The 26,662-nt window shown below is 44.8% G+C and overlaps 1 protein-coding gene across 2 annotated transcripts in view; it reads right to left on the minus strand.

The window, feature by feature from the left end:
- The window catches only part of Mps1 (Monopolar spindle 1), a 143,880-nt gene that overhangs the window by 77,256 nt on the left and 39,962 nt on the right, over window positions 1-26,662 (minus strand). For both annotated transcript variants that reach the window (XM_069326255.1, XM_045733494.2), the window contains exon 4: window positions 6,587-8,020. In XM_069326255.1, coding sequence (XP_069182356.1) covers window positions 6,587-8,020 — 1,434 coding nt within the window. The remainder of the gene's footprint in view (window positions 1-6,586; window positions 8,021-26,662) is intronic.

The raw sequence follows: 26,662 nt of genomic DNA on the forward strand, positions 1-26,662 counted from the left end.
CGAACGGAAGGGGCCACAACAAACCAAGGAGAAGAGAGAAACGAGAGCACCCGGTCCAAGGACCAGGACGGCTCAGGAGGTGCACGAGCAGACCGGAGGTGAAACAATGCCCGAGACAGCTTGTGGAACGGGGTAGAAGTAACATCAACACCGAAAGCAAGCTGAAGCGGCTCTGCCAGCGCCGCACGATACGAGGCGACAGTATTGGGCATAAGATAATGGTCCTGGGAACAACCAAGAGATAAAGGACAGAACAATCCTATCAGAGACCGAAGACCAACGCAGTGGTAAGAAGAACTGGAAGGACCGCCAGGAAACTTCATACTGCCGCTGAGACGACGCACGCAGGTGAGAGACCAACAACGACGCCACCTGTGCACCATACAAGTGATGGTAAACCCGAGTCAGAAACACCAAACGCGAAGACTCGAGGAGAGGACCGAAACACCCTCGTACCAGGCTGGACTGATCCGCTGAAAGTGGCGGAGCCGCGGGAAGACCTTCGGGTTCGGACAACGAGCAAACAGCACCTGAAACCAAGGCTGGGCCAGCCTCCAAGGAGCCAGAAGGACAACTCTTCCCTGGTAAGTCTCCAAGCAAGCCAGGACCTGGAACAACAACTGAACCGGGGGAAAGAGGTAAAGGTAACTCCACCTCGCCCAGACCTGCCTGAAGGTGTCGACCCCGACGGCCTCGCAGTCGGGGAAAGGCGCCACGTATACCAAGAGACACCTCGACCACGCTGACACGAAGAGATCCACGTCCGGAGTCTGGCTATGTTGCCAACTGAAGGAGTCGTCGTCGACCGTCCATTCCGTGGAAAGGGGAAGGAAACGAGACAAGCCGTCCGTCAGGAGAGCCAAACCCCGAGAACTCAGCAGACGAGTCACCCGGAGAGTGACCAGCCTCAAAGAGCCAAGGACCGCATCGAACCCCCCTTGGTTCAGGCAACGAACCACCGGGGAGCAGATAGACCAGAGTAAAATATACCACACGTAAAGACTTGAGGAGATCAAACCAGCCATGTGATGTACCAGACCGATCTGCTGAAAGAGGCGGAGTCGCTGAAAAATCTTCCGATTCGGACGCTGAGCAAGCAGCGCCTGAAACCAAGGCTGGGCCAGCCACCACGGGGCTAAGAGGACTACTCTCCCTTGGTAAGTCTCCAAGCGAGTCAGCACTTGGAGCAACAGCTGAACCGGGAAAAAGAGGTACAAGAACCCCTACCTTGACCAATGCTGCTGAAAGGCATCAACTCCAACAACCTCATAATCGGGGAAGGGCGCCACACATTTATGAGAAGGCGTCGCAACAACACCGACACAAAGAAGTCCACCTCTGGGTGCCCGAAAGTCTGGCAGAGCCAACTGAACGAGTCGGCGTCGACCGTCCATTCCATCAACAGAGGAACGAACCGAGACAGGCCGTCCGCCAGGATGTTGGACACCTCCAAACGTGAACTGTCAGGAGAGCCAAACCCCGAGAACTCGGCAGACGAGTCACCCAAAGCAACCAGCCCCAAAGACCCAAGGACCGCATCAAACCCCCTCGGTTCAGACAACGAACCACCAGGGAGTGGTCCGAATGGAGCTGGATCGTCGATCCGCGGGCAACACGAACTCTCTGAAGAGAAAACCACACCGCCGTGGACTCCCGCACCATACTGTGGAATGGAAAGAAGGACAGACCCCACCGCCCGTGGCCGGCCTGGTGAACACTGGTCATAAAGCCTCAGCCAAGAGACGACACGCTTTGGTAGGTGCCAAGGCACTGAACCCCAAAAAACCCGAAAAGGAAGCCGGCAATGCAGCAACCACTGCAATGTCCCTGGGGGGTCAAACACAGTGATAGCGAAAGAGGCGGAAGGGATGTTCTTGAAGGAACCAGAACAGCCGACGAAGTCAAACCCGACCCGGCGGGTAGACCAACATCGCAAAGTTCAGGCTCCAGTACAGTCTCTCGAGCAACTGCCAGGTGACCTGGAGCCCCCCAGAAAACGGCAAAGGCGGGACCGTAGGTGAAGCAGAGATTCCAGAGGGATCCGTAGGCGAAGCAGGGGCTTCCGAAAGGAAGCAGTCCGAGAGTCCCAAACAAGACCGAACAAGTCCGAACCTAGGAGGGGACCAGATGGGATTTCCTCCAGTTCACCAAGAACCCGAACCCGGCGAGCTGGGAAAGAACCAAATTCCTGGCGAGAAGACAAGCAGACCAGCTCTGAACCCATACCAGCCAGTCGTTGAGGTAGGCCAGCACCCGAACACTTAAAAGACGCTGACGCACTATCACAACCCGAGTTAGGCGTGTGAAAATGCGAGGTGCCAGGTTCAACCCGAATGGGAGACAACGAAAGCAGTAACTCTGACACCCCACAACAAAACCGAGACCGAGCCAGTCGGGATGTGCCAATACGCGTCCCGGAGGTCCAGGGACACCATCCAAGCACCCGGCTCTAATAGAAGCCAGACTTGGGACAGCGTAGTCATCCGAAAGGAGGGGCAATCAACCCAGAGGTTCAGACGGGACAAGTCCAGAATGAACCGCAGGTCCGCACAGACTGGAAACCCATCTGAGACGTCGTCCATTTCGACCACGCCCGAGCGAACCCACTCCAAGACGACCTGACAGATTGCAGGAGAAGAGCCTGCCCCATCACGCCCGAGCCCCCCACCCCGAAGGAGGAGGGGGCCACCCAACGCAAGCCGACCGAAACGACCCGAAAAGCCCACAAATCGTGAGACCAGGCGTGAGCGAACACAGCAAGCCTCCTCCCCCCCTCATTATCTCGTCAATGGGACGAACCGCGAAAGGGCTGGTGCCCCTTATGAGAACTGGCGCTTCGCTCAGAGCGAACACCGCGTCAACCAGACGAAGACGGTTCCAAAGGTGGCGCCGGCTTTGAAACTAGCACCAGTGGCCTACCCCGACGAGCGGAACCCCAAGCCCTGGTACGACCCCTCCGAGAAGGCCCCCCCCCCCTCAGGACCCCCGGAGAACCAACAAATCGGACCTCAGACGACAACTAGCTGAAGCTGCCTGCAAATACAGTACTGTGCCACTGCCGAATCAGCAAACAGCAAGGGACAGAAATGTGAAGACATTCTAAGAGCCAGAGCCCAGGCAGATTCCAGGGAGGAAGCCAGCACTGCCTGCCGAAACATGAGCTAGGAGGCATAAAACAGCGACACTGCATCCCGCAGGAACAGCGCAAACAGCTTCAACAAGGCAGACAACGAGCGAGCCACCGAGCCCAAGGCACTGGATCCAGGAATGGCCTCAAGCGCCTCCACATCCTCTTCCAGCCAGTCAGCAGACAGCTCCAGGAGGGAAAAGAAACGCAAGGCCGAAGCCAGGAGGCCACGAGCATGCAAATCCTCAGCAACCTACGCAGCTGAAAGGGAGGGAACCTGCACATGAAGCTGCACAACACGAACATCCCGAGGCTGGGCAGGGGCAAACAAGCACTCATTGAGATGCTCAAATTCACCCCCCCCCCCCCCCAGGAAAACCTGGACCACCGTCAACACTTCACGCCACTCAAGCGTGCGGGAATGACAGAAGGTATGCCACGCCACCAAAACAAAAACGGGACAGTCCGCTAGCCAACATGACTCCGGAACCTCATAAAGAGATACAGTAGGGAAATGAAAACCCAAACCTGAACAAAGACAGATCCATAATAGAGGCATAATCCGGGTCGCGTAGGAGGTAAGCCACAAAGGCCTCCCACACCACATGAGGCTGGATGTGGGAAGCGGAACACCTCCGGAAAGGCAGGACTGAAGCACCCGAAGGGACACTGAACCAAACCCAGGGAGGGGCAGACACAAAATCCAATTCGTACGCAGAGGGGGAGAAGGAAACCCCCACTACTTGTAACAGTAAGTCCCGCTCACAGGGTAGAAAACCCCAGGCAAGGTCCAAGGCCCCGAAGTCAGCCCCTCCCCCGCCCCAGGATCCTTCACATCAGGACCTGGGGCCGAGTCATCTCCCAAAGGCCGGTGCAGCTGTAAAAGCCGGAAGGAAAGGGCCCGCTGGTCATACCCAGACGCTTTGGCAAGGAGAACCAACTCGAATGCCTCTGTTGCCACACTGGAAGGGGCAGAGTCTCAAGACCATCTAAACCCTGCCCCGATTCCAAAACCTCTCAGACGTTTCGGGGAGGGGGGGGGGGGGGCAGATCGAACCAGAGCAGGGGAAAGGACGAGGAGGCGCAGACAGAACCAAGGCCGAAGCGAACACCAAGTCTGAGTCCCTACAAGCAAAACAGGGCAGACTCGGGGCTTCCGGCGCAGCAACCAATCTAGCGCGTTTCAACAACCTAAACCTAACATGCAATGCTTGTGCCGCCTGTACCCGAATAATGTCATCAGTAGATTGGGTAAACTGAGTAACCAGCAAGCAACAAAACTCGCAGGACTCTGGGTCGAAAGAGTCACCACCCCAACAGGCAGCGTGACGGAGGCAAAAACAGTGCGAGTTGCTGAGACAAGAAAACAGAGTAACCCTCGACCTCGCACAAAATGAGGCGGGACTCGGGGTCACATCCATCGGACCCGCGCGTCCCTGTGGGGTTTCCCAGGGTCCCGAGACGGAACTCACGCTCAGGGAAGCCCAGGCAGGGTACTGTTAACCGGCGCCCAAGTCTACCAACAACTTTCTAATAACTGAACCCCCAGGATGTGTACACTCATGGGGACCTAGCAGAGGGGGTACCACCTGAATAGATATGAGTACTCAGTACACAGGGGCAATAACCAATGCAGACACCCCCTACCAGGTAGGCAAACAAAAAGAAAAAGAAAACCCCGCAAGAGGACAAAGTAACCAGGCGGAACAGACCTGGCCGCTATGAATGGTAAAAACAAGCTGCACAGTACCCTGTGCCCCATACCAGTGCAAACTGCCCCTACACTAAAGCAAACAAGGGAGACAACACCCTAACACACAAAGGGCGGCTGAAAATCGAGCAGTAAACGGCCAAGCTGAGGCAGAACTCAAGGAACTTGTGGATGGTGGCCCCAAGGGCAGTACTTACCGGACATCTAGAGAAGGGAACCCTAGGCACATGCAGCCCGAGTACTGAAGAAATACTCCTGGCTCGCACACCACCTAAAAGACAGTGACCACACACACAAGGCACAAAGCTGAAACAAGTCAGGAGCCAGAGCACACGACCTCTGCCTAGTGCATCAGCCTCAGAACTGGGGTGTGGATTGCCGGCACGGGGTCTGGGGGGTTCCCCTTTTCCCTTCCCAGGGAGGGACGAGCTGCACCGACAGTGGCGTGGCAACGTGTGACGTCATGCTTGTTTGCTCGTTTCTGTTTGGGGAGTTCTGTCTACTAGTTCGGCTTTTTGTAGCAATGTTCACCGTAATAGGGGTTTGTTTTGGGACGCCTACCTTTCTGGGTGCCTGACCCAGTCGATGGCAGACATAAAATGCTTCCAACCACACAGGGGTTTCTATAGGCCATTGCTCCTCGTGCCTCTCTGAGGGGTGCCAGGTTCTGGCTTGTGGTGCCCGATAGACCAAAGAACTCCATACACATGACTGATGCCAAAGTCTGACATTAGCAATATCAGCCTGGATAGCTCCGGAGGAGCTGAAGAGGCTTCCTCCAGAAAAGTTATATTTTTTCCACATTGGAAACCCTACATCACTGAGCGCTAAAATTTTCTATATGTAAGTTACTTCACGTCCTCTACATTCCCACCAAATTTCATGAAAATCTGAGATGATTTGGTTTGAAAAGTCCTCTTTTGTGATTATTTGGATTGGAATGAGCCTAAACTAGGAATGATGAGCTGGCCAACATTTCCCTACAACACCCAAGTCCTAAGGATGGCCAACATTTATCATAGAAAAGAAAGGGAACTTGGATGACTGGCATGCTAGAGAAGGCGAGACATTAACATTCGCACATCACCAACAACAATGAACACGGGATGTTTGACGCCGACTGGCGGCTTAGTGCGTGCACACCGGGGTTGTCGTTTCTTGTGAACCTTTTTGTTTTGGGCAATTCTTTTGCAGAGTCTATTGGGTGTTTCAATGGTATGCTTTCATGAAACAAATTGTTGTTTTGTATAGCTTCCTTTGCTTTCTAGGTGCATCTGTTAGCGAGGGGTGATTGTAACAATCCCCTGCTCCCAGTGCCTCTGAGTGAGTCAGGTTCTGGCTCTGGTATCTGGTAGACCAATAACATTCCCATGACTGATGTGGCCAAGTATTAGGACGCTAGTATACTGGCAACAGCTTCAGTGTCACCAAGGGGCTCCCCTAGAAATTACATATTTACTATTAAAAACACAAATGTTTCATCAAATACTGTACAAACATACTTTTTAATTGTTCTCCGTTACCAAGTACAGTTGAGTAGAGTACAGTAGTCGAGGGTTACAAGAAAGAAAAATAAACTGACAGCCTCAATTAGGACTTTTAATCCAATAAAAATCAGTGAAGTAGTGCTATACACCATTTGTTTACATACCCTTCAGTTTCTGTAAACGTATCAAACTGCCTTAAATGGTTGGAAATGCTACAAGAAATATAGATAAAGAAAGAACTACAACAATACACTACCACACCTCATAGACTTTGCTGGATCCTCCTCGTCCAATCAGCTCCAGCTTCAGGTATTGTTTTCCATTGACAAAAATATGATCAATTTGCCTCAGCATTTCAGATACTGGTGATGTGGTCTTAGGGTTGGCTTCCAATTCTGTGGTGTGTGTATGAATTTGTTGAGTGGATGCTTTGGAATGTTCTCTATTCTGTAGGATTCCCTTAACACTACCAGATACACTTCTATTACTAGACACGTCTTGTTGAATATTTTTACATGTCTGTGCAATTCTTTCAGATCCTGTTTTGAGTTTAGCACCTACTGCTGTCATAGAGAGCTGACCTTTCAGAGGCTCAGTGTTTCGTGAAGACTTTGAAAGATTTTTATGTCGTAAACTTGTCTGTGTTGTGCTATGGTGTAAAATTGATGATAGCCCAGTGCGCTTTAAATGAACTGATGATGATCCGGTGTGCTGCAAATCTTCTGGCGAAATATTTTTTATTGTGCCACAATCGGGACTTTTGTGTCGAGCACCGTCAATAGTCACACAACTCGATCCTTCCGTTTTTAGTGAGGTCTCCAAAGAACCAATGCAAGGTACCAACATGGCAGAATCGGTTGGAGAAACCGTTATGGATGCACTGGTGCTAGACATTGAGCTTGTGCTAGAAATAACTTCTTGTTGGGTAGTGGTTACAGAGGTTTCAGAAGATAAGCATTCTCTAGTTGTTACAAGGTTGTGTATCTTAACAGAAGGGCAGGCATTGGCCCCTTCTTGCAGCCACACTGGAACTTTATTCTTATTTTCTGCAAGGCAAGTTTGCATTGGTGGCAAAACATTTTCTTGCTTGTTGCATTGTGAATTAATGTTTGTTTCATCTTCCTTCAAGACATCTTCATTGTTAATTGGTTTCTTTATAGTTTTGGAAATACTGTATAATTGAGAAGAAAAACCAGGTTCTAATTCTCGCTCATTTTCACCTGCATTTCCATGCTGAGAACTTTTCAAAGATTGTAGCTGATCTTCATTCCTGTTAACCTCAGAAGCTTTACATAGCAATTCTTTGTCAACATTATTGAGAGAGGTATAATTTCTTCTGCTAATTTTGTCAGCAAGAGCAGCACCAGGATTAGTGTTTTCCTTATCTATAGCATTACTGATGCTCCTAAAACTTGAGCTAAATGGGCCTCTGGCTGATGAGATAGACCTTTCTGTTTCCAGATATGGAATCCTCTTTGGAAAAGATTTGCTGCTAATCTCTGAAGCAGAGCGAGAATGCTTAAATTTACTGGTGGGCAAGGATCCATCGTGCACTCCATGAGTGGCCAAACCTGACCTATCTTCATGGTAGATGGGGAGCCTGTTGCTGGACACACTGGCTTTGTCTTGCTTCACACAGCTGCTGCTTCCCCATGCACCCTGGAGGAGGCTGGACTTCAGCTCTTCTGTTTTCACCTGCAACAAAAAACACAATGTAATAGCTCTTAATTGGCCTGGTCTCGAGATGTTCCTGTTAAAAATGCAGTGAAATAGCCTATAAATCATCAAAACCTAGACTAATGCACCTAGTTCTGAGCCCATATTCATTACTCCCTAAAATTTTTTTTTTTTTTTTAAGTTTTCCTAAACCACTGCAATTTTTACACTGGGGTTAATTGTATAAAAAATGTAGTGTTCAATAAGAGGACAGGTTGCTTGAGTAACTAGTGACACATTTACAAGTCTTTACTGTCAACAAGGGAAATGTTTCATGCTTTTGTAAAAGTAAATGTTGTTATAGTAGTGTGATCAATGAATACTAGCTAACTGGGATTTGTAGCATACATGAACTTCAAGTATTGCTTGTAATTGTGACTACTGGGATTACTCCTGCCAATATTATGTTTATCAATTTTAATGTGACTATGCTAATTTATTCAAGATTATAAGACATGGCCCTATAATAATTGGGATCCTCCAAGCACCTTCCCACACAAGCTTGCAATATTTTAAGGTAATACATAATTCTCAAGATTTCACATTAACCCCAATTTTGTTTAATAAAAAATGTTCATAAGGAAGGTTATTCCTAATGGGGGACATCTAATAAATATTATTTGTACATTATGTCAAGGTTGGTTTTCTTGACTATCATACTTGTGGCTACGTTGTTGAGTTAGTGGCGGTAGCCACAACAACTGTGTTCGTCACACTTAAAATTACCCGTACTAGCAGTAACACCAAAATCTAACAAGAATATTTAGTTCAAAATCTTATCTTTTAAACATTTTGTTTATATAAAGGGGTCTCTTACTGCAGTTGGCTTCATCCTGAACTCACAATCAGGAATCCTGGGTTCGATTCCCAGGTCGGACAGAAATAGTTGGGCATGTATCATTTGACTTAATGCCTAATTTAAATTTGTTAAACTATCCCCTGCTTGCCTTAAAGTCTATTGTATCTGCACTCGTTCCAGGAGTTTTCTTTACAAGGTCTTCGTGCAATACTCTGGCTTTCTTACAAATGACGGCCTCTGAAACACTATCACCCGCTAACTCCTTGTTGTGTATCCAAATTAATAACTTTTCCACATCCTCAAGTATTTGTGGTCTTTGTTTCGCGATTGTTGATATGCCTTTTGCCACTTTAGCACTCGTAATGTCCTTTTTCTTGGCAAGTATAGTGCATATCGTTGACGTGAATTTGTTGTACTGCCTAGCTAGTTCAACACGTGTACCATTTTCATGCTTCCGAATGATCTCTTGTCTTTCCTCTACTGTCATCCTCGCATGCGATTTCTTGCCTTGAACCTTACCACTGGCTTTCTTGGGATCCATGGCGAGATTTAATAACTTTTATGCTCAAATGGCCAAAAATCCGACAAAAAACTGTAAATCCTTGTGAAGAATTCAGGCGGGTTAGTCACTGGGCGCGATGCATTGGTAAACTGAGACGTGATCGCCGTGTCACAATGCACTAGGTCAGCCTGTACGCGTATTAACAAACTCATAACCCGATGCAAATTTTCCGAACAAATCGGGCTCGTAACCTTAAAAACTCGTTAACTGGGACACTTGTAACCTGAGGTTCCACTGTTTGTTTTGTGCCGTTTAAGGGTTAAGCTCACTGAGGAGTATGCCAAGTTCAAAGGACTTTTTATTAATGTGTGTAAATATTAATTATTCATCATTGCAGCTTTAGTGTAAGTTTTTTGTTAATATTCTTGTACAGTGGAACCTCTATTAACGAGTTTAATCCGTTCTGGCACCGAGCTTGTTACCTGGAAACCTCGTCTTAAGAAACAAATTTCCCCATTTAAAATAAAGGGAATAAATTTAATCCGTTCCACTCCCAAAAACATCCATACTTGTATGACTTTTTTTTATGTAAATATAATACTGCACATGTAAATATAAATGTTTTGTTGTAGTGTTTTAATATTTACTCTACCTTATGAAGAGTCATTGCTGGCTTGAGGGAGACGATGGGGAGGTGGGAAGGAGGAGAGGGGTTATGGTGTGGAAGGAGAATCCACCTCTGAGTCAGGCGGACTCTCTCTTCTTGGGAATTTCACTCAAATTTCATTTCAAATGTCACACAAGGATGCGTTAGACCAGCACCAAATAAAAAACTACATCAATTACACTTGTTGTGTCAACAATATAATAGTCTTACCACGAACATACAATACAATGCCGTTTTCTCAAATAGGCAATGTGGTTATTAAAGAAAACGGAAATTTCATGGCAAACATGTATACAATCCCCAAGTCGATCGGATAAGAATTTGATTTTATAGACATATTTGCTCAAATGATGCTTGAGCGCGGTGTTTGGGTGCATTCAAGAGAAAAAAGTGTGTCACGTTCAAGCGACATACCAGCGAAAGTGATAACACTTTCATAAAGTGTTATCACAAAGTGATAAATTAATTAAACATTTTCACACACCGGGTTGTCACTGCTTTATCAGGGCAGCTTTTCCAAGATTCTTTTCCAAGGTTCACCTTTTCAAACATTCCAAACACTTCCTTGATCTCAGTGGATGAGGCAGCATCCTCTCTTACCTCCTCATTCCCTTACTAATGGTGTAAATTGTTGATGAGGACCTGCCATACTCCCTTGTGAGATCAGTCACACAGACACCACACTCATGCTCTGCTATAATTTTCTTCTTCAAATCCACAGTAATTGTGTCTTTCTTCCTTTTGACAACACTATCTTTAGCAAGCAGCTTCTTTGGAGACATCGTGTGTTACAAATTGTAGTCGCAAAACCACTAAAAACCCAAAGAAAAGCTCAAATAAATCCAGAGGGATGCTTGTCGAGTGCGATACAACAACACTACTGGCGTCGGAGGCGTCCGAGAATTTGCGAGAATCCGCGAGATGCTAGGAAGCACCATGTGGTTTTGCTCGTTAATAGAGGCAAGCTCGTCAATAGAGACAAATTTGCTGCGAGTGGCTTGCTCGTTACTGGAAAAACTCGTTAATAGAGCCACTCGTTAAACGAGGTTCCACTGTACTTTTATTTTTTATTTATGCCCTGCACAGAGTAAACTGGTGTTTCAATTTTTAAAAGAATTGTTTAATTAATTAATCTTGTAGGTAGCAGTTGAGGGAACAGGCCAATAAGGAGCTTCAGAAGCTACTTCCAGGAACATGAGCTTTACCAAGTGCAAGTGGTAACAAATTGGAGGCCACTGTCCATGATGCTGTACTTTATTACGCACATATTTTATTAATTAAATAATAACTTATGCTTGCTGGTACAGGGTATTTGGTATTCATTATCTTGCCTTCCTAGGTACGTGTGTATACACTTGTAGTGATTACCCAGTCCCTGTGTGAGTTTACTTGGACCTTTTGGACCAGTGTGAAAGTCTCTGCTCCTACTACACTGCCTTGTTGTCTGCAACACTTCATGATTAGAGGTAAATGTCTTTGCTTGTGCCAGTGGGGCCAGGCTAATATAGTGTTTTTAAATTTTGTGTAGCAGTGTTAATAAGTGGTGAATCAAATGGAACTTTTGTTGGTGGAACCTAACTTTGAGGGAATCAGAGACCTTAAAAAATCTGCATTAATCTATATGGGACGTCAATTAAACCTAACAGTTGTTACGGCGCCGTCTTCTACATCTACCCCTTGACCAGCTGTAAGAGTCATATCTCTATGTCCTGCAAGTTCCCCGAGATGCAGAGATTCTTTAGATGTATGTGAAGGGTAGCAAGAGTGCTTACTTGTGGAGTAAAGGCCAAAACTAAAATGAGTCTTACAAGGGGGGGCTTGAGCCCTTTAGGTGTACAAGATGGCGACTGGTAGACCAGTCTCCCGCCAAGATGCAAGGGTGCTAGCCGCTTGGCAATTGGCTGGGCCAGGTCACGTGCTAAAATTGAACAATGGGGGGCCCAGCCCTCAGGCTGTGACCTCACTGGGCCAGCGATGCCTGGGGCTATCAAACGGCCAGAAGCTGTTACACGGCCCTTCGTTGAGCGCAGATGCGCGCCAAGTGAGCTCTCGAAATTGGTGATCCAGGAGCCTCACTCAGTGGATTCAAGCAGCTTAAAGCATATTACAGACATGATAGAAGAATAGTGTACTTCCAGGGAGCACAAGGAAGCCGAGTTTCGACGGTGTGAGGGCACCAAGAACTCGAGGCAGATAGTCTTTGACGGAAGAGGGGTGGCGAGGCAGTGAGGGCAGTGTGGAACCCTGCCGGACGACCCCGACGCGACGTAAGAGCTGCTGTGACCAGGTCACGTCAACTGGAGGTTGGAAGGAAGACATCTGGCCGGATCTTCGAGGAATTGTCTCAGTGAAGGCGCAAGTGAGGGAAGACGACGAGTGCAAGAACTACAGTGGTACCTCGCATAACGATCGCCCCAAAAGACGAACATTTTGGGTAACGAACGGCCCGATCGACATCAAATCGTCCAGTATGGCGAACGCTGGTTTGAGTAACGTCAACACCACATGGTGGGGCCACGCTGCTTCTTGCACATTCTCAGACGCCTCCGACGATGCACATAAATTATGTTGTTCTTGTTTAAAGATGCTAATGATGCTGGGATATAAATGGGTGACTGCTGAGATGTTGCAAAGCATTGACGTTTTTGTAGGAAAAAAGAAATGAAATGTCTGATATACAACAAATGTCAAAAAGGTTCGTTCGGTGTTCGGCAGGTAGGCTGCTCCATTATAACAATCTTTCTTTGTTTCAAATGTGTTCCATTTGTTTTGTATTTGTCATTTACGTATCAATAATGGAGCAGCCTACCTTACATACACTGAATAAACCATTATGACATTTTCCTTTCTTCAAATGTGTTCAATATTTATTTTTCATTTGTCTTATAGCAAAAGGTTCGTTCGGTGGTCAGCAGGTAGGCTGCTCCATGTTTCTTAAATAAAAAAAAACGAAAAATAAAAGAACTGTTGAAACAATCTGAAAATGGACAAATGCCATAAAGGTTTGTTCAGTGTTTGTCGGGTAGGCTGCTCCATTATTGAGACGTAAGTGACAAATACAAAACAAATGGAACACATTTGAAACAAAGAAAGATTGTCAAAATGGAGCAGCCTACCCAACAAATACTGAACGAACCTTTTGCTATAACGAATATGAAAGACAAGGGCTGCTGGCTGGGTTAGTAGTGCGTGAGCAACCATTTGTGGCACACGTGCCTCTGGCTCTCAAACACCTGTCCCACACCGTGTTGAAAGACTGCACTCAGTCGGTGCAATTCAGACCCTATTGTTTGAAGAACATAAGGGTCATAACATTGGTGAAGCTAGGCGCAATAAGGGCTTAACACAACGGTCGGATGCAAGTGATACAGCACCTATGAGGATGATACAGCGAGCGTATCCAGTTGTAGCTCTGAGCCCCACCCTTGCCATCTCCAATTTATATAGATGATACATAGATGAATCGTTTTCTGTGTTCAGTGATGATGCATCTGATACAAGTAGCATAGATGAACAGAGTTAGCGGCTTCCATGGTGGTGGTGTCCATAGATATTTTCAAGAATACCTGAATCCCTTCCTGACTGATGGACACTCTTTGAGGCTAGCTGAATCTCTTCCTGTGTGGGACCTTACAAAGCGATCTTTTCAAGACTACCTTACAAATTGAGCTTTTCCTATAATCGTTTCAATACTACCTTATACTTTACAAGCTTGGCTACATACCACCTACAAGTACTAATGCCAAGGGTGCATGCGAGTGCATTATTTGCAAGCACACAGAACGATGAAACAGGAAATGAAAATCTATCTGTAGCTGGTGCAAGGAGAGCAAAGTCGTGCTGTGTACCATGGACTACTTCGTTGACTATTACGCACCTCCAAAGTACTGAGTGTGTAATACAGTGTGTTACTGTGTAAATAGTATGTGAAACTGTACATATTGTAATTTTAGTGAATTTTTACCACGTAATACTGTGACAATAAACATTTATTGTGGACACATTACTGACACATGTATCACAGTTCCATGGAAAATTATGAACATTCTACTGTATACATATTGTAAAGGTCACAAATATGCATCATATACGATGAAAGAAACAAATAAAACCGCATTGGAAATACATAGAAAAAATATTTGAAAATATATTTGTGGTAACACCCGGTGCTTGAATGGCGCACCTTGTCCACGCCCTCACAGCCAAAGTAAGTGGAATTTGGTAATTATTTTTACATAGACATGTTCAGGGAAGGTAATTTATCATTTTACAAAGAAAAATGATATTTTGGGGAACATTTGATGCCATGCACACTGGGGGAATTTCACAATAAACACAGTGCATCACACTGGTTACATGGGGGACACTCATTTTGTATGACATCCGTTTCACATGACGAACGTGGAACGGATTAAATTCGTTACTCGAGGTACCACTGTACTGTACTGTCAGGGCCAGTAGGAGGAAACTGCCATACTGGGGAAGAGAGCACGGCGAGGGCGCATTTCTACGAGACACCTGAGGACCTGTGGTTCCAGACCTGAGCGCTGAGGAATATCCAGGGGATTGAAGACCTCATCGACCATCAGAGCCCCGGCGTCTTGTAGCAGACAGTATAAAGGTAGATCAATATTTATCTCCCATAGTTCCTTGTGAACTAGACGAGTTAGGCCATTATTTATATTAGTGTGTTTATTATTATCTTTGAGATAGGCTACACTGTAGGCCAGTACACATACCATCATCACCTGTGTGGAGGCAGCGATCGGCGTGACGGCGAGTGCAGTCGCGTCAGAGGTGAGCGCCAGTCACTTTAGTCTGCCCAGCTGATCGAGTTGCCAGATGTGGCGAGAGGTGTGCTGCCGACAACTTCCAGTTTCTACAGTTCATTATACTATGATGTTTAATGTAGTTTTTCTTTAGTAAACTTATTACTATTTTACTATTTGGTTTATATATGTCCTCCATCTCTTGAGCATACTATGAAAGCAATTCTGTACTTGCACTGCACTACTGTTGAAAAGATATCCTTGGCTGGCAATACTATACAACATTACCGTGAAGCATTGCTAGGATGCAGATGCTGACTATCAAGCTGGCGACCGAAGCAAGTGAAGATTTTAGGAGAGTACCGGGGGTCCCGGTATTATTTGTGTTACGGTGGGCAAGCCTGGTGCTGCTGCTGCAGGTTCAATGACCTGCAGGGTGAACTGGGCTTTCTCCACTCCCCACAGGTACAAGGCCGGGTCGTGGGTAGCGGACAACTCGTGGAAAGCTTGGGAGGAGGGGGGGGGGCCTCCCAGGGTGGTCAGTGGCACCCCGAGCATAGGGGTGCCCGCGGTGATAGTTATAATATTTCATAACATTGCACCTCCGTTGTACGGCTATAACTCTCGCCACTCAAGGCCACGATGTAACAGTTTAAAAGCAAATGGACAAGGCTTATTGGTGAAGACTATATAACTCATTTAGTAAAAGAACGTCAGGTCAAGGAGGTGAATCTTTATAAGCTAACTGAGGGAATCACGTAATCAACTTGCTTTAAAACATCTTGCATTAGTCACAATTGGAACTGGCTGGACTAGAGGCTCAGAATAAGAGTTAGAGGCTCAGATTAAGATGGAGGAAGCTAGGTAGAGAGAGCAAACTGAACAAGTAGAGGAACAAACTAGATAATTAGAAATTCAGCAATGACTGGCAGCCGACAAAAATAGTGGAAGAGCAGGGAACTGTAGCTGGTCATGGTAATAGTAGTAACTACTCAGGTGATCTTACAAGTAATACTAGAGTAAATAAGCGTGTTGACTTGCCACAATTTAATGAGAACGACCCTGAGATACTTTTCTTACATTTTAAGAAGATAGCCATTAGTATGAATTGGTCAGAGGAGCAATGGGTAGCAATAATGCAAGGTCATTTTAAGAGCAAGGCTTAGGAGATTTTTGCTTCATTATCTGATGCCAATAATTTGATGTTGAGTTTGTCAAACAGAGTATCTTAACTGCATATGAGCAAATACCAGAAGCACACAGACAGAAATTTTATGGTTCAAAGAGAGGACATGACCAGACTATCACTGATTTTACGAGATTAAAAAGTGTATTTTGATATATGGCTTATCACACACTGTCACCAAGTTCAGGGTTGCCAGATTGGGCTACAAGTAGCGAATTGGGCTACTTTTGAGAGCCCCACGCTCCCAAATTTTTAATTTCGCTACTTGCGACTTTTGGGGCTAGTTTAAAAGCAAGTTGGGCTACTTTGGGCTATTAATATTAAGAAACTGAATGATGATTATTTATGCTTTAATAATATAATGTGTACAAATCACAGCCAAGTCCAACAGCCTGATGAGCTAGACCACTTACCGCAGGAGCCCTAGTCAGAGACCGGCCCCTGCGGACGTTGATCCTAGGAACCTTTGAAAGAAAAAGTAACCACAAGGCAAGGTAATCCTCACCAGGGGCAATAGATTTCCCAACCTTAATTGTCATTAATACTTCATCCCCAAAGCTACAGCTGGTACCACAGGTCTTCATTAACCCTTAAAGTGCGCATCACGTCATATGACGTGCTGGACGTTGTTCCAGTCAACTGCGCATCACGTCATATGATGTGTTGGAGTACTACGCAAGATTTAAACAGCCCGCGGATACACGGGGTTCACCACACCTTCATCAGGACTTGTAAACAGATGCCATTTTTAAAAAAAATCGTGGGCCAAACTCCAGGGTGTTATTGGCCTCAGTATTGAGTGAGCAACCAAGCCTGACGCACGCAGCATGAGCTAACAGCACTGCTGTTCAGCTTGTGACCACAGCATCGCCTAAAAATGCCAAATTATACTTGTTCATGCTATTATGTAGCGATGATATTATTACAGAAGACCCCTGACTGTGATAAAACTGACCAGGGTTCTGATAATAGCAGGATTGTGGTGATATTTAGCGCTGTGCGCCATGGAGGGAGGAGTAATGCTGTTAGAGGGAGGGTGGTGGCGATGTCTTTTGAGTGTGAGTGGCCACCTTTTATTGACTGCACTCAGCATACCAGCTTAGTGGTTCGCTATGGTGAACACAAATGTAGATACTTATATATAACGTGTGTATAGAGGGTATAAACAGCAAGAGAAGGTTTGGAGCCGCCATTTTGGTGAGGGCGGTGGCGTCGTCTGCACAACGCCACCGTGCAGACGACGGTGTTGTTTACTGGTTACCACGATGGTCTTTGGGCAGCATACCAGTTTATTTGTACAAGTATGGTGAATAAAACAGGTAGATATTTATATATAACGTGTGTATATAGCGTAATAACACCACACAGTATTGTTGGAGGAGAAATATTAGTGCGTCTGGCCTTGAGGGCGGCCGCCGATCAGCTGACTGTGTGAGTAGCCACATCTTTGTGCCTTTACTCACCATACAAGCTTAGATGTACAGTTATGGTGAACAAAACATGTAGATACTTATATATAACGTCTGCATATAGTGAATTATAGCAAAAACATTATTGTGGGAGAATGTGGGTGAGTCAGATGACTGGAGGGAGGGCGGGAGTGACTGGCTGGTAAACGGCAGTCACTCCTCGTTACTTTTTGACTCATAATAGCTACTTAGTGGTTCGTTATAGTGAACAAAACATGCAGATACTTATATATAACCTGTGCTTATAATGTAATAACCGACAAAGTATTTGTTCACTGATTGAAGAACATAATTGAATCAGCAATATGCACACCATATTTTTGAGTACAGCAATGATTCACTCATTATATAAATATATCAAACTACACACTATTGAATAATATTACAGCAAAAAAAGTATGAAAAATCAATCAGAGACATTGAAATAATTCGGTAATTATCTCTCTGTGGCAACTCCGGCCTGACAGCTTGCGAGCAACAGACCGCCTGGGACGCACACTGAGTCAGCGCCTATTTTTTGCCAGACTTCCCCGCCCTATAGCAGGCAATATATGCCACTTACGATTTTTGTATTATTTTTCCCGTGATCAGTGAACACAAATTAACGGGTTTGGAAGAAAAAATATTTTTTTTTTTTCAAAATGACATGCGCCTGTGGGGATGACAGGATATTAAACCCCGAGCATGTTAAGGGTTAACCCTTAAAGTGCACAACACTTCATATGAAGTGTAAATCGTTTTACCAGTCAACTGCGCTTCACGTCATATGACGATTATGGGTACCGCGCACGATTTGAATGGCCCGCGGTGTAGCTGGGGGTCCTATACGCTGCCCAGGGGCTCTAGTAAACAGCGGCCATTTTGAAAAAAATTCCCGCTCACGAACCGAAGGCATGGGAGGCCTCAGTTTAGCGAGAGTCACCATGGCGAGCGCACGGTCAAACGCCTCACGGGCACGCACCACTCAGTCCCTCACCCCAGAGCAAATAGCCCACGAATTATTCTCTGAAGGTGAAGAAAGTGTGTTTGACGATTCAGACAACGATGAGGATTATACACAGTTGTCGGGTGATAGTAGCAGCAGCAGTGAAAGTGAGAATGACCGCCATGCCATGGCGAGGCCTCTACGCTCACCCATGCCTCCTCGGCCAGTTTCTACCCCAATTCTACCACGACCTCACAGTTCCTGTGGATATTTTCTGTTTGAGGGTGACGAGTCAGAGGGAGGTGACTCCTTTTCTGGGTTTAGTGACTCAGATCAAAGTTTTATTGAGCCTGTGGCTGGTACCAGTGGTGTAACTGGGCGAGAAATTGTCGCGTCAGCAGCATCTCGCCCGGCCAAGCGCCACCGCATGGCACCACATGAGGGACCAAGACCCTCGTGTTCACGTGCATCCACCTCACGTGCATCCACCTCACGTGCACCCACCTCACGTGCACCCACCTCACGTGCACCTAGCCGCCGTGCTTCTCGCAGACGGTATTCAGCTCCTTGTCGCCGGTATGCATCGCTTCCTCGCCGTCTTTCCTCTGCATCTCGCAGGACGCCTGGTGTACTTGAGTGGAGTGATGGTGACGATTTTATTCCTAATATTCCTCACTTTGACGATAAAGATGTAGGGATTACAAACCTTTTCCCTAATCAAGGTGAGGACATGGCTGAGATGGAATATTTTACAGCATTCTATGATGAACCACTCATGGAATACATTGTACACCAAACGAACCTGCATGCTGCTTACCTGATTGAGAGGGAAATCACAGAATTTTCACGACTGCAGCGTTGGAAAAATACCACAGTTGCGGAAATGTATGTGTTTTTGGCACTCTGTTTGTTGATGAAGCACTGTCACAAACATGCAATAAATGACTATTGGAGCAAGGACAAGACAATACCAACACCTTTATTCCGGAAATATATGTCACGAGACAGGTTTCAGATACTCCTCAGGTGTCTACATTTTGGAAGTGTTCAGGACCGAACACCTGATGATAGACTGTGGCGAGTGAGGCACTACATGAACGATGTTATTGGAAAATTCAGAGATTTTTACGTACCAGCACAGAAGCTGGTGGTTGATGAATCTCTCGTACTTTTCAAGGGACGTGTTCCATTCAAACAGTACATTCCCTCAAAACGAAACCGATTTGGCCTGAAATTTTTTGTTCTTTGTGATTGTGAGACAGGATACGTGTTACACATGATTCTGTACTCGGCTAGTGATGTAGACATTCCCGGTAACGACGAACATGGATTCTCGGGGAGTGTAGTGAAGACCATCATGGCTCCGTGGATGAACAAGGGACACATTTTATACACAGATAATTACTATACAAGTCCCTTGCTAGCTCGGTTCTTGCTAGAAAATAGAACCGGATTGGTTGGTACAGTAAAGCCACAACGAAGGGAAATGCCTGTGTTTGACAATGACATTGCAGTTGGTGAGTGTCAGAGAAGGAAAAGTGATAACATTCTGTCAGTTCGGTGGAAAGACAAAAGAGAGGTGAACTTGTTGACAACAATTCATGATGGAACAATGGTGAACAGTGGGAAAGTGAGCCATAAAACAAACGCACCACTATATAAGCCAGACTGTGTTTTAGACTATAATATCAACATGCGGTTGATTGATAAATCAGACATGATGATTGGCACTGCAGAGTGTGTGCGGAAGACATGTAGGTGGACGAAAAAAGTTTTCTTCCATCTTGTGGACATGAGCATGCTGAACTGTTTCAACATGTACCTTGTGAGAACTGGACTTAAGCCCACTTTCCGTGACTTTGTATTTGATGCTGCAATACAGTTATTAGGAAAGTTTGCAAAAGATGTCCCAGGTATTCAGCGGCCCATCATAAACCCACTGTTGCAGCATGCTGGTACTCCACGCCTCGCTCACACTGAAAGCTTCCTAGCACACAAACTTAAGTATTTGCCACCTGGTGGGAAGCGTGCAATAGCCCAACGCGATTGCTTGGTGTGTAAAACAACGACACGTAGAGACAAGAAACGGAAGCTTGTGCAAACATGGTGTGAAACGTGTGGTATCCCATTATGTGCTGTCGACTGCTTCAATGACTACCACAGTCTAGAAATCTTCTAAGTGTGCTTCAAAGTGTGTATAGCGTGTGCGTGTGTGTAAATATGTAAACATATAAGCAGATAGCGTGTGCGTGTGTGTAAATATATACAAATATAAGCAGAACATACAATATAATAGACTGTAATGACATATTATATTGCCGTAATTGAAAACATTTGTGTGCGCCTGTGTATACTCAAATATGCAACAATTATTGATACAAAATATGTTCAAACAGTATTTGAAACACAATTAGTGAAAAAAAATTAGATAAAATGCGCTTAGACATTGTAAATAAATAGCGCGAAAATATATTTGTGGCAACTCTGGCTGTTTGAGGACCCCGCGCAACACCTCCCGGGCGTGTACTGCATGAGCGAACATGCAGATTGTGACGTCATCACCGAGCTTTTCGGCTCTATTGCAACAAAAGTACAATAGAATTTTTTTTTTATTTTTCCCGTGATCAGTGAACAGAACTTAACAGATTAGCAAAAAAAAAAATTTTTTTTTTTTCAAAATGACATGCGCCTGTGCGGATGGCAGGATATTAGACACCGAGCATGTTAAGGGTTAACACTTTCGCGCTTTAGATTAGAGATAACTCGTCGCCGTTTTTTCTTACGATTCCGCATTACAGCCTACTTTTCTCGTCCATCGAAAAAATATTTCTATAAATTCCATTTTTTAACCGAAATGGATGGGGATACTCTCAGATTTTTTTCCATGAAATTCCCGTTCTCCCTCACCGAACACATGGCGAGGAATGGCCAACAACAACAACAAGCATACCACATGTTCCCGACATAGATGCCAGCGCAGCTCCTCCTGCTGACGCGGCAGTTTCAACACCCGGCACATCTGGTGCGAGGCGTCCTCTGTTCACCTCAACACCTCAAGCCCACTCATCAACCACAAATTCTGAAATGGACATTGAGGACATAGAACCACTTGATGTTTCTGATTTCATAGAAGATTCTACTACAAGTTTGGTGGTTCCTGTAGAAGACAATATTCCTCCAGTGCATCCAAGAAATACAAGAATTATAGATTCAGAACAACGTCTCAACTACAAGTTGACGCATGAACTCGTGCACTTGGCTAAAAAAAGAAGATGCTGTGTTTGTTTCAAGTCTGGCAAAAGGAGGGACGTGATATATGGATGTAAAACTTGTGATGTGGCACTGTGCGCTGCGCCTTGCTACACAAGGTACCACCGAAGAAAGATATTTTGGGTGGAGAAAAAATAACCACCGGCAACAGCTTCACTCCACCTAAGAAACATCAGATGAGCAACTTCAGGATCAGAAGCCTGAAGATGGTGGAGTCAAGAAAAAATGCTCAACTGTTGATCTTCAATCAACATAGACAGGGTAAGTACACCTATTTGTAATTTTTTATTATCTATAAGAAGTTATATTATATACGTTTTGTAGAGAATTTATTTGCGAATTTTTTGGTACCAGAATGAATATTATATCACATAAACTTCTATGAGTAAAAAAAAAAAAAAACACAAAGTATGTTTGGGGGTGTGGCGGGTGTGGCTCTGGGTGTGGCGAGCGTGTGGCAGTGGGTTCCCTTTAGCCGTTGATATATCCAACACGTGGGAAATATTTGTATGTGTTATGTATATGTCTGTGTAGGGAATTTTACTGCGATCACTGTCATACAAATTATAAAATGTTTCAACAAGTATAAACATGACAAACATCAAACGAACGAAAACAATGCGTTCGTTTCTGCCGCGAACGCATACTGAGCGACGTGGTTCTATATTTGGCGCTTCTCTTACACATGCTTTGTACAAATGTTATACATTTCCTCTTATAGAAAATTTTATTGTGAACACATTGGTATAAAAAAAAATACGTACATAGAAAAGTAGGGTCAGGAAACGTATAAATGTATAAACTTTCCAAGTATGATTTCCCCCCTGTGTTTTCGCCAGTGCGCTCGCGGCTAACTACTCTCCACTTCACACACTCTTGCGGGTGGGAAATTACCTATATTAAACATTCATATGCATATGTCCGTGTAGAGAATTTTATTGTGATTCCAATGATACCAAAATTAGCGATGTAGGACAACTGTAGGCTTCGCAACCATTAAGAGAGTGGAAACATTTTGTTGCTGTTTGGCGCTCTCGGCAAGTGATCTGCATAGTTTTTTATTTGGTGTTGATACTCCTTATGCTTGGGCGGCATTTTATAGGTATGCTCTTATAGACAATTTCATTGTGAACACAGTGATACCAAATTTAAATACGCGCGCCTTCAATTATTGTCAGGACAGTCAAAAGAGTGTACACTTTTTCGGTCTTGCCGCATAGGCGCGAAGTGCCGAAAGCATCTGGGGTATTGATTTTTTTTGAGCGCCGAGAGCGCGAAAGTGTTAAGGGGAGAAAGTTATCTAGAAATTTACAGATTGATAAATGATGGGAAAGATCCCTTACAGTTAATACCTTTGTCAGGAAGACGATGGTTGGCAAGGAGCGGTAGTGTAAAGCGGCTGTTAGATCAGTGGGATTCTCTAACAAATCATTACCAAATAGCTTTTTCCTCTTGTGATAAATATGTTGCAAGGCAACTATTTTCAATGTACGCTGATCCCTCCAATAAGCTATATTTCACATGTCTCAAACCAATCCTAAATGGTTTTGAAAGGATGAATTTACTTTATCAAAAAGATGAAGCAGATCAGTGTAGCCTTCACACTGTTTTAGAAACTTCACTCTTGGAATACTCAGAAGAATCGTGCATCCTCATCATGCAAAGCTTCATGTTAATTTGGACTACAATTCTATGTATCTGCCCCTGGAGAAAGTTGACTTTGGTTACGAATTTTCAACACTTCGGGCCACTAACAGACAAAACAATTTTATAACCCAGGAAAAGTTTCAAAATATTCAAGAAAGATGCGATAATTTTTTAATGAAAGCTTGCAAATAGCTTCTTTCTCGTATTCTAAGTAATGTTGAAACTTTAAAAAAAGGGGAAAAATCTGTTATCTATCATATGCCTTAGCCACACATGGCCACCATTTTCAGAACTTCCATTAGTATTAGCTGACCAATCTAAGCTTAGTGAAATTGAAAGTCAGTGGCGCCTACTGTTAACCATTGAGTGATCCAACATTTGTAAGTGACAAATCCCGACATCTGAATCGTCATTTTAGACCAAGACAATAACTGTCAAGAACACTGCTGGTGATCCCATACTGATTGACCTCGCTCAGTTTTCACTGAAAATATACAGCTTGCCAATCAGTAATGCCCTGGTTGAACGGATATTTTCGAGAGTAACATCTGTGAAAACTAAACTGATAAATCGAATGGGACTTGAGCTTTTGACATCAATCTTGAGAATCAAAACATGTTTTGAAGAAAATGTAACTTTTTGTTTTTGTTGCTCGTCATTTGAACCACTAATGTCAATGCTTAAATATGAGTCTGCAATATACAAAAACAAGGTTGTGGATGCAGATCAAGATCTTGGTAATCTTTAACTGTAAAGACGTGGAAGGACTTCACACCCATTATGCTTCAAACAGTAAATATTGATAAGTTATCCTATTATCATATTGGTTAAATATATATATGCAGAGATAATATTAATAAAACAATTAAAATCGTTTAATGTACTCTATATATCAAAATAGATTACTTTGAAACCTGTATCAGTCACTAAACAAAAAATTGGGCTACTAAAGTGTTAACTAAATTGTTAACTAAAGTGCCTTTTAGAGCAGTCTTAATTATACAAATAAAAATACTTACAATTCTCAGAAACTTGATGGTTATCAGTCAAAACCAGTTTCCAACCCACCTGCTACTCACATGATCTCTTATCATACTAAGCCCAAGTTTGAGAAACCTCAGTTGGGGAAAAAAAAAACCCCAGTAATGTAACAAAGTTTTCAGTTGGTGTGACAGGGAGAACCACTGAGAGAGATTGTAAGAAGAAAGGTCATGTTATTAATTCATGTTTCCAACTGCATCCCAAGTCTAGTTACACATAACTAGACCCACTGACCTAGTTATGTGTAAGGGTTTGCATAGTTAAAATTCAGTCTGTTAACTTAAATCCTAATTGGGTGACTAATTACATACCATACATGTTTCCAAGTGAAATGTGTAAAATGGGTACAAAACGGGTGAAAAGTAATTGGAAGCCAGTAGTTATGTTGAGAGATACTGGTGCTTCCCAAACTCTTATTTAGGGCAGTGTTTTTTCTGGTGTAGAGAAGAAAGACACTGTTGAGTCCGTGGTTCATCAGAGTATTGCAAGTTTTCAGTCAATATCTCTGATAGAGATTTATCTCAAGTCCTCATTTACACCAGGATTGTGCATTGTTGGTGGTAGTAAACAGTTGCCTATTCCAGGTGTGAATGTTATACTGGGTAATGATGTGGCTATTAAACATGTTATTAGGAAGGATGATCCCATTATGTTACCAAAACCTATTATTTTAAGGGAACAGCCAGATGTAGATGGTGCTATCTACCCTGCATGTGCTGTGTCCAGTTCTGCGAGTGTCAGTACTGTCACTACCAAGGTAAATGTTCCAGAGACTAGGACCCCCTTCAAAGGTAAAGAGGGAGATGGATCTTCCGGATTACTTTTTGGCCAACCAGGATGTCGAGAGCGAGTCAGTTGTAGAGGCTCCACCTCACCCTAGCCTAGTGGATGGTAATGGGGAGGCAGCCCGAGTACCAGTTACTTCCCCCGCGCACTCCAGGATGTGTGTCACTGGCTTTGTGTAAGTTAAGGAGGACTGACCCCAAAATATGAGAGTAGTGAGGAGACAGTCTGTGATTTAGAACCATTGTTGGAGAGTGGGAGATCACCTAGAGAAGCAGCTTTTGACAAGTAGATGAAGACCCCCTTGAGCCTTGCTCCTCATTTGACTGAGGGTGTGACCCAGCTTAGTAGTTAATGATTGTAAAGAGACAGTACTCCAAACAGTTCGAGACTATGTCATGGGAGGACAATTTAGTCAATCTTGTGTAACATTTAATATTGGTAATGTGTCTTCTAGCCCCAAATTTCAGTGTTGTGGCCAGTTATTCTTGTTCCAGGTCGATTAATTGTTTAACATTGGGTAACTTGAGTCAGAGGGTTCTAAGGGCTTTACTGCAAACTATTATTCTACTAGAGCCAGTCCCCCCTTGTAGTAATAGACTGCGTGGTTCCTTTGCCCAGGATCAGTGATGTGAAAAGATACTTTATTCCAATGAGTTGTACAACCAGATTTTGGGACTCCTGGTTCAACCTTGACGCCGAGCGGATGTCTGGACACCTCCTCCGCTTGGGAGCCGCCTGTTCACGTCTTGTTTTCGCGTTTTGGCTTTGCTACTTCCGTTTGGCATCCCTATTCAATGGTCCAGTTGTACAACGCCTGGCGCACATATCGCCTTGGGTCACGGGATTGTTGTAGATGAACAACATTTACAACAATCTTTTGTTGTAGATGTAGATTTTTTTGGGGGCGTATTCTGGCTGGTTCTCGGCGGGGTGACGGTGTTTGGGGGCCGGTTTCGCCGAGAGGTGCCGGGGGTTGCCGGGTCTTGGTGCGCTCCTGGTGTGCCCTCAGCCATGGTGGGCTGCCGGCTTTTGCTCTGCCAGGGGACACTGGATGACTTTTTGCTTTTTAGTTGGGGCCGAGTTTTGGTTTTGCTACCTAGTGTTCTCTGTGTGGGGCAGGGCTGGTGCTTGTCACCCTGAGGGACTCCTGGGGCTCCCCAATCATCTGCCCGTCTGTGCGTTTATTTGCCATATGGCATATTAGTTTATAGTGTTTGGCGTCACTCGTTTCGCGATTTGGCTTGGCGTCCCACCTTTCCAGGCTTCGCGATTAACCCATCACAGGTACGCCGGGGCGCATCCGATCCCTCGATCGTCATCGCCTCTAAATCAACAACAACAACCAGATTTCCTGAAGCCAATGCTGTATGGAATTCTAGAGCAGTCTCTCTTGTTTTACATCTGGTAAATTTCTTTTCTGCAAATGTAGTTTCCAGAACTTGTGTTAAGTTCACGTTTAGTTCATATTCCCGGGGCCAAAGTGTAGTTGAACTTTTGAAGCAGCTGTTCTAAGTTACAGGGAAGAGATTCATGGAGTGGGACATGACTATCACCCTTTTC

The sequence above is a fragment of the Procambarus clarkii genome, chromosome 18 (genome assembly GCF_040958095.1).
Source record: "Procambarus clarkii isolate CNS0578487 chromosome 18, FALCON_Pclarkii_2.0, whole genome shotgun sequence".
Taxonomy (NCBI): Eukaryota; Metazoa; Arthropoda; class Malacostraca; order Decapoda; family Cambaridae; genus Procambarus; species Procambarus clarkii.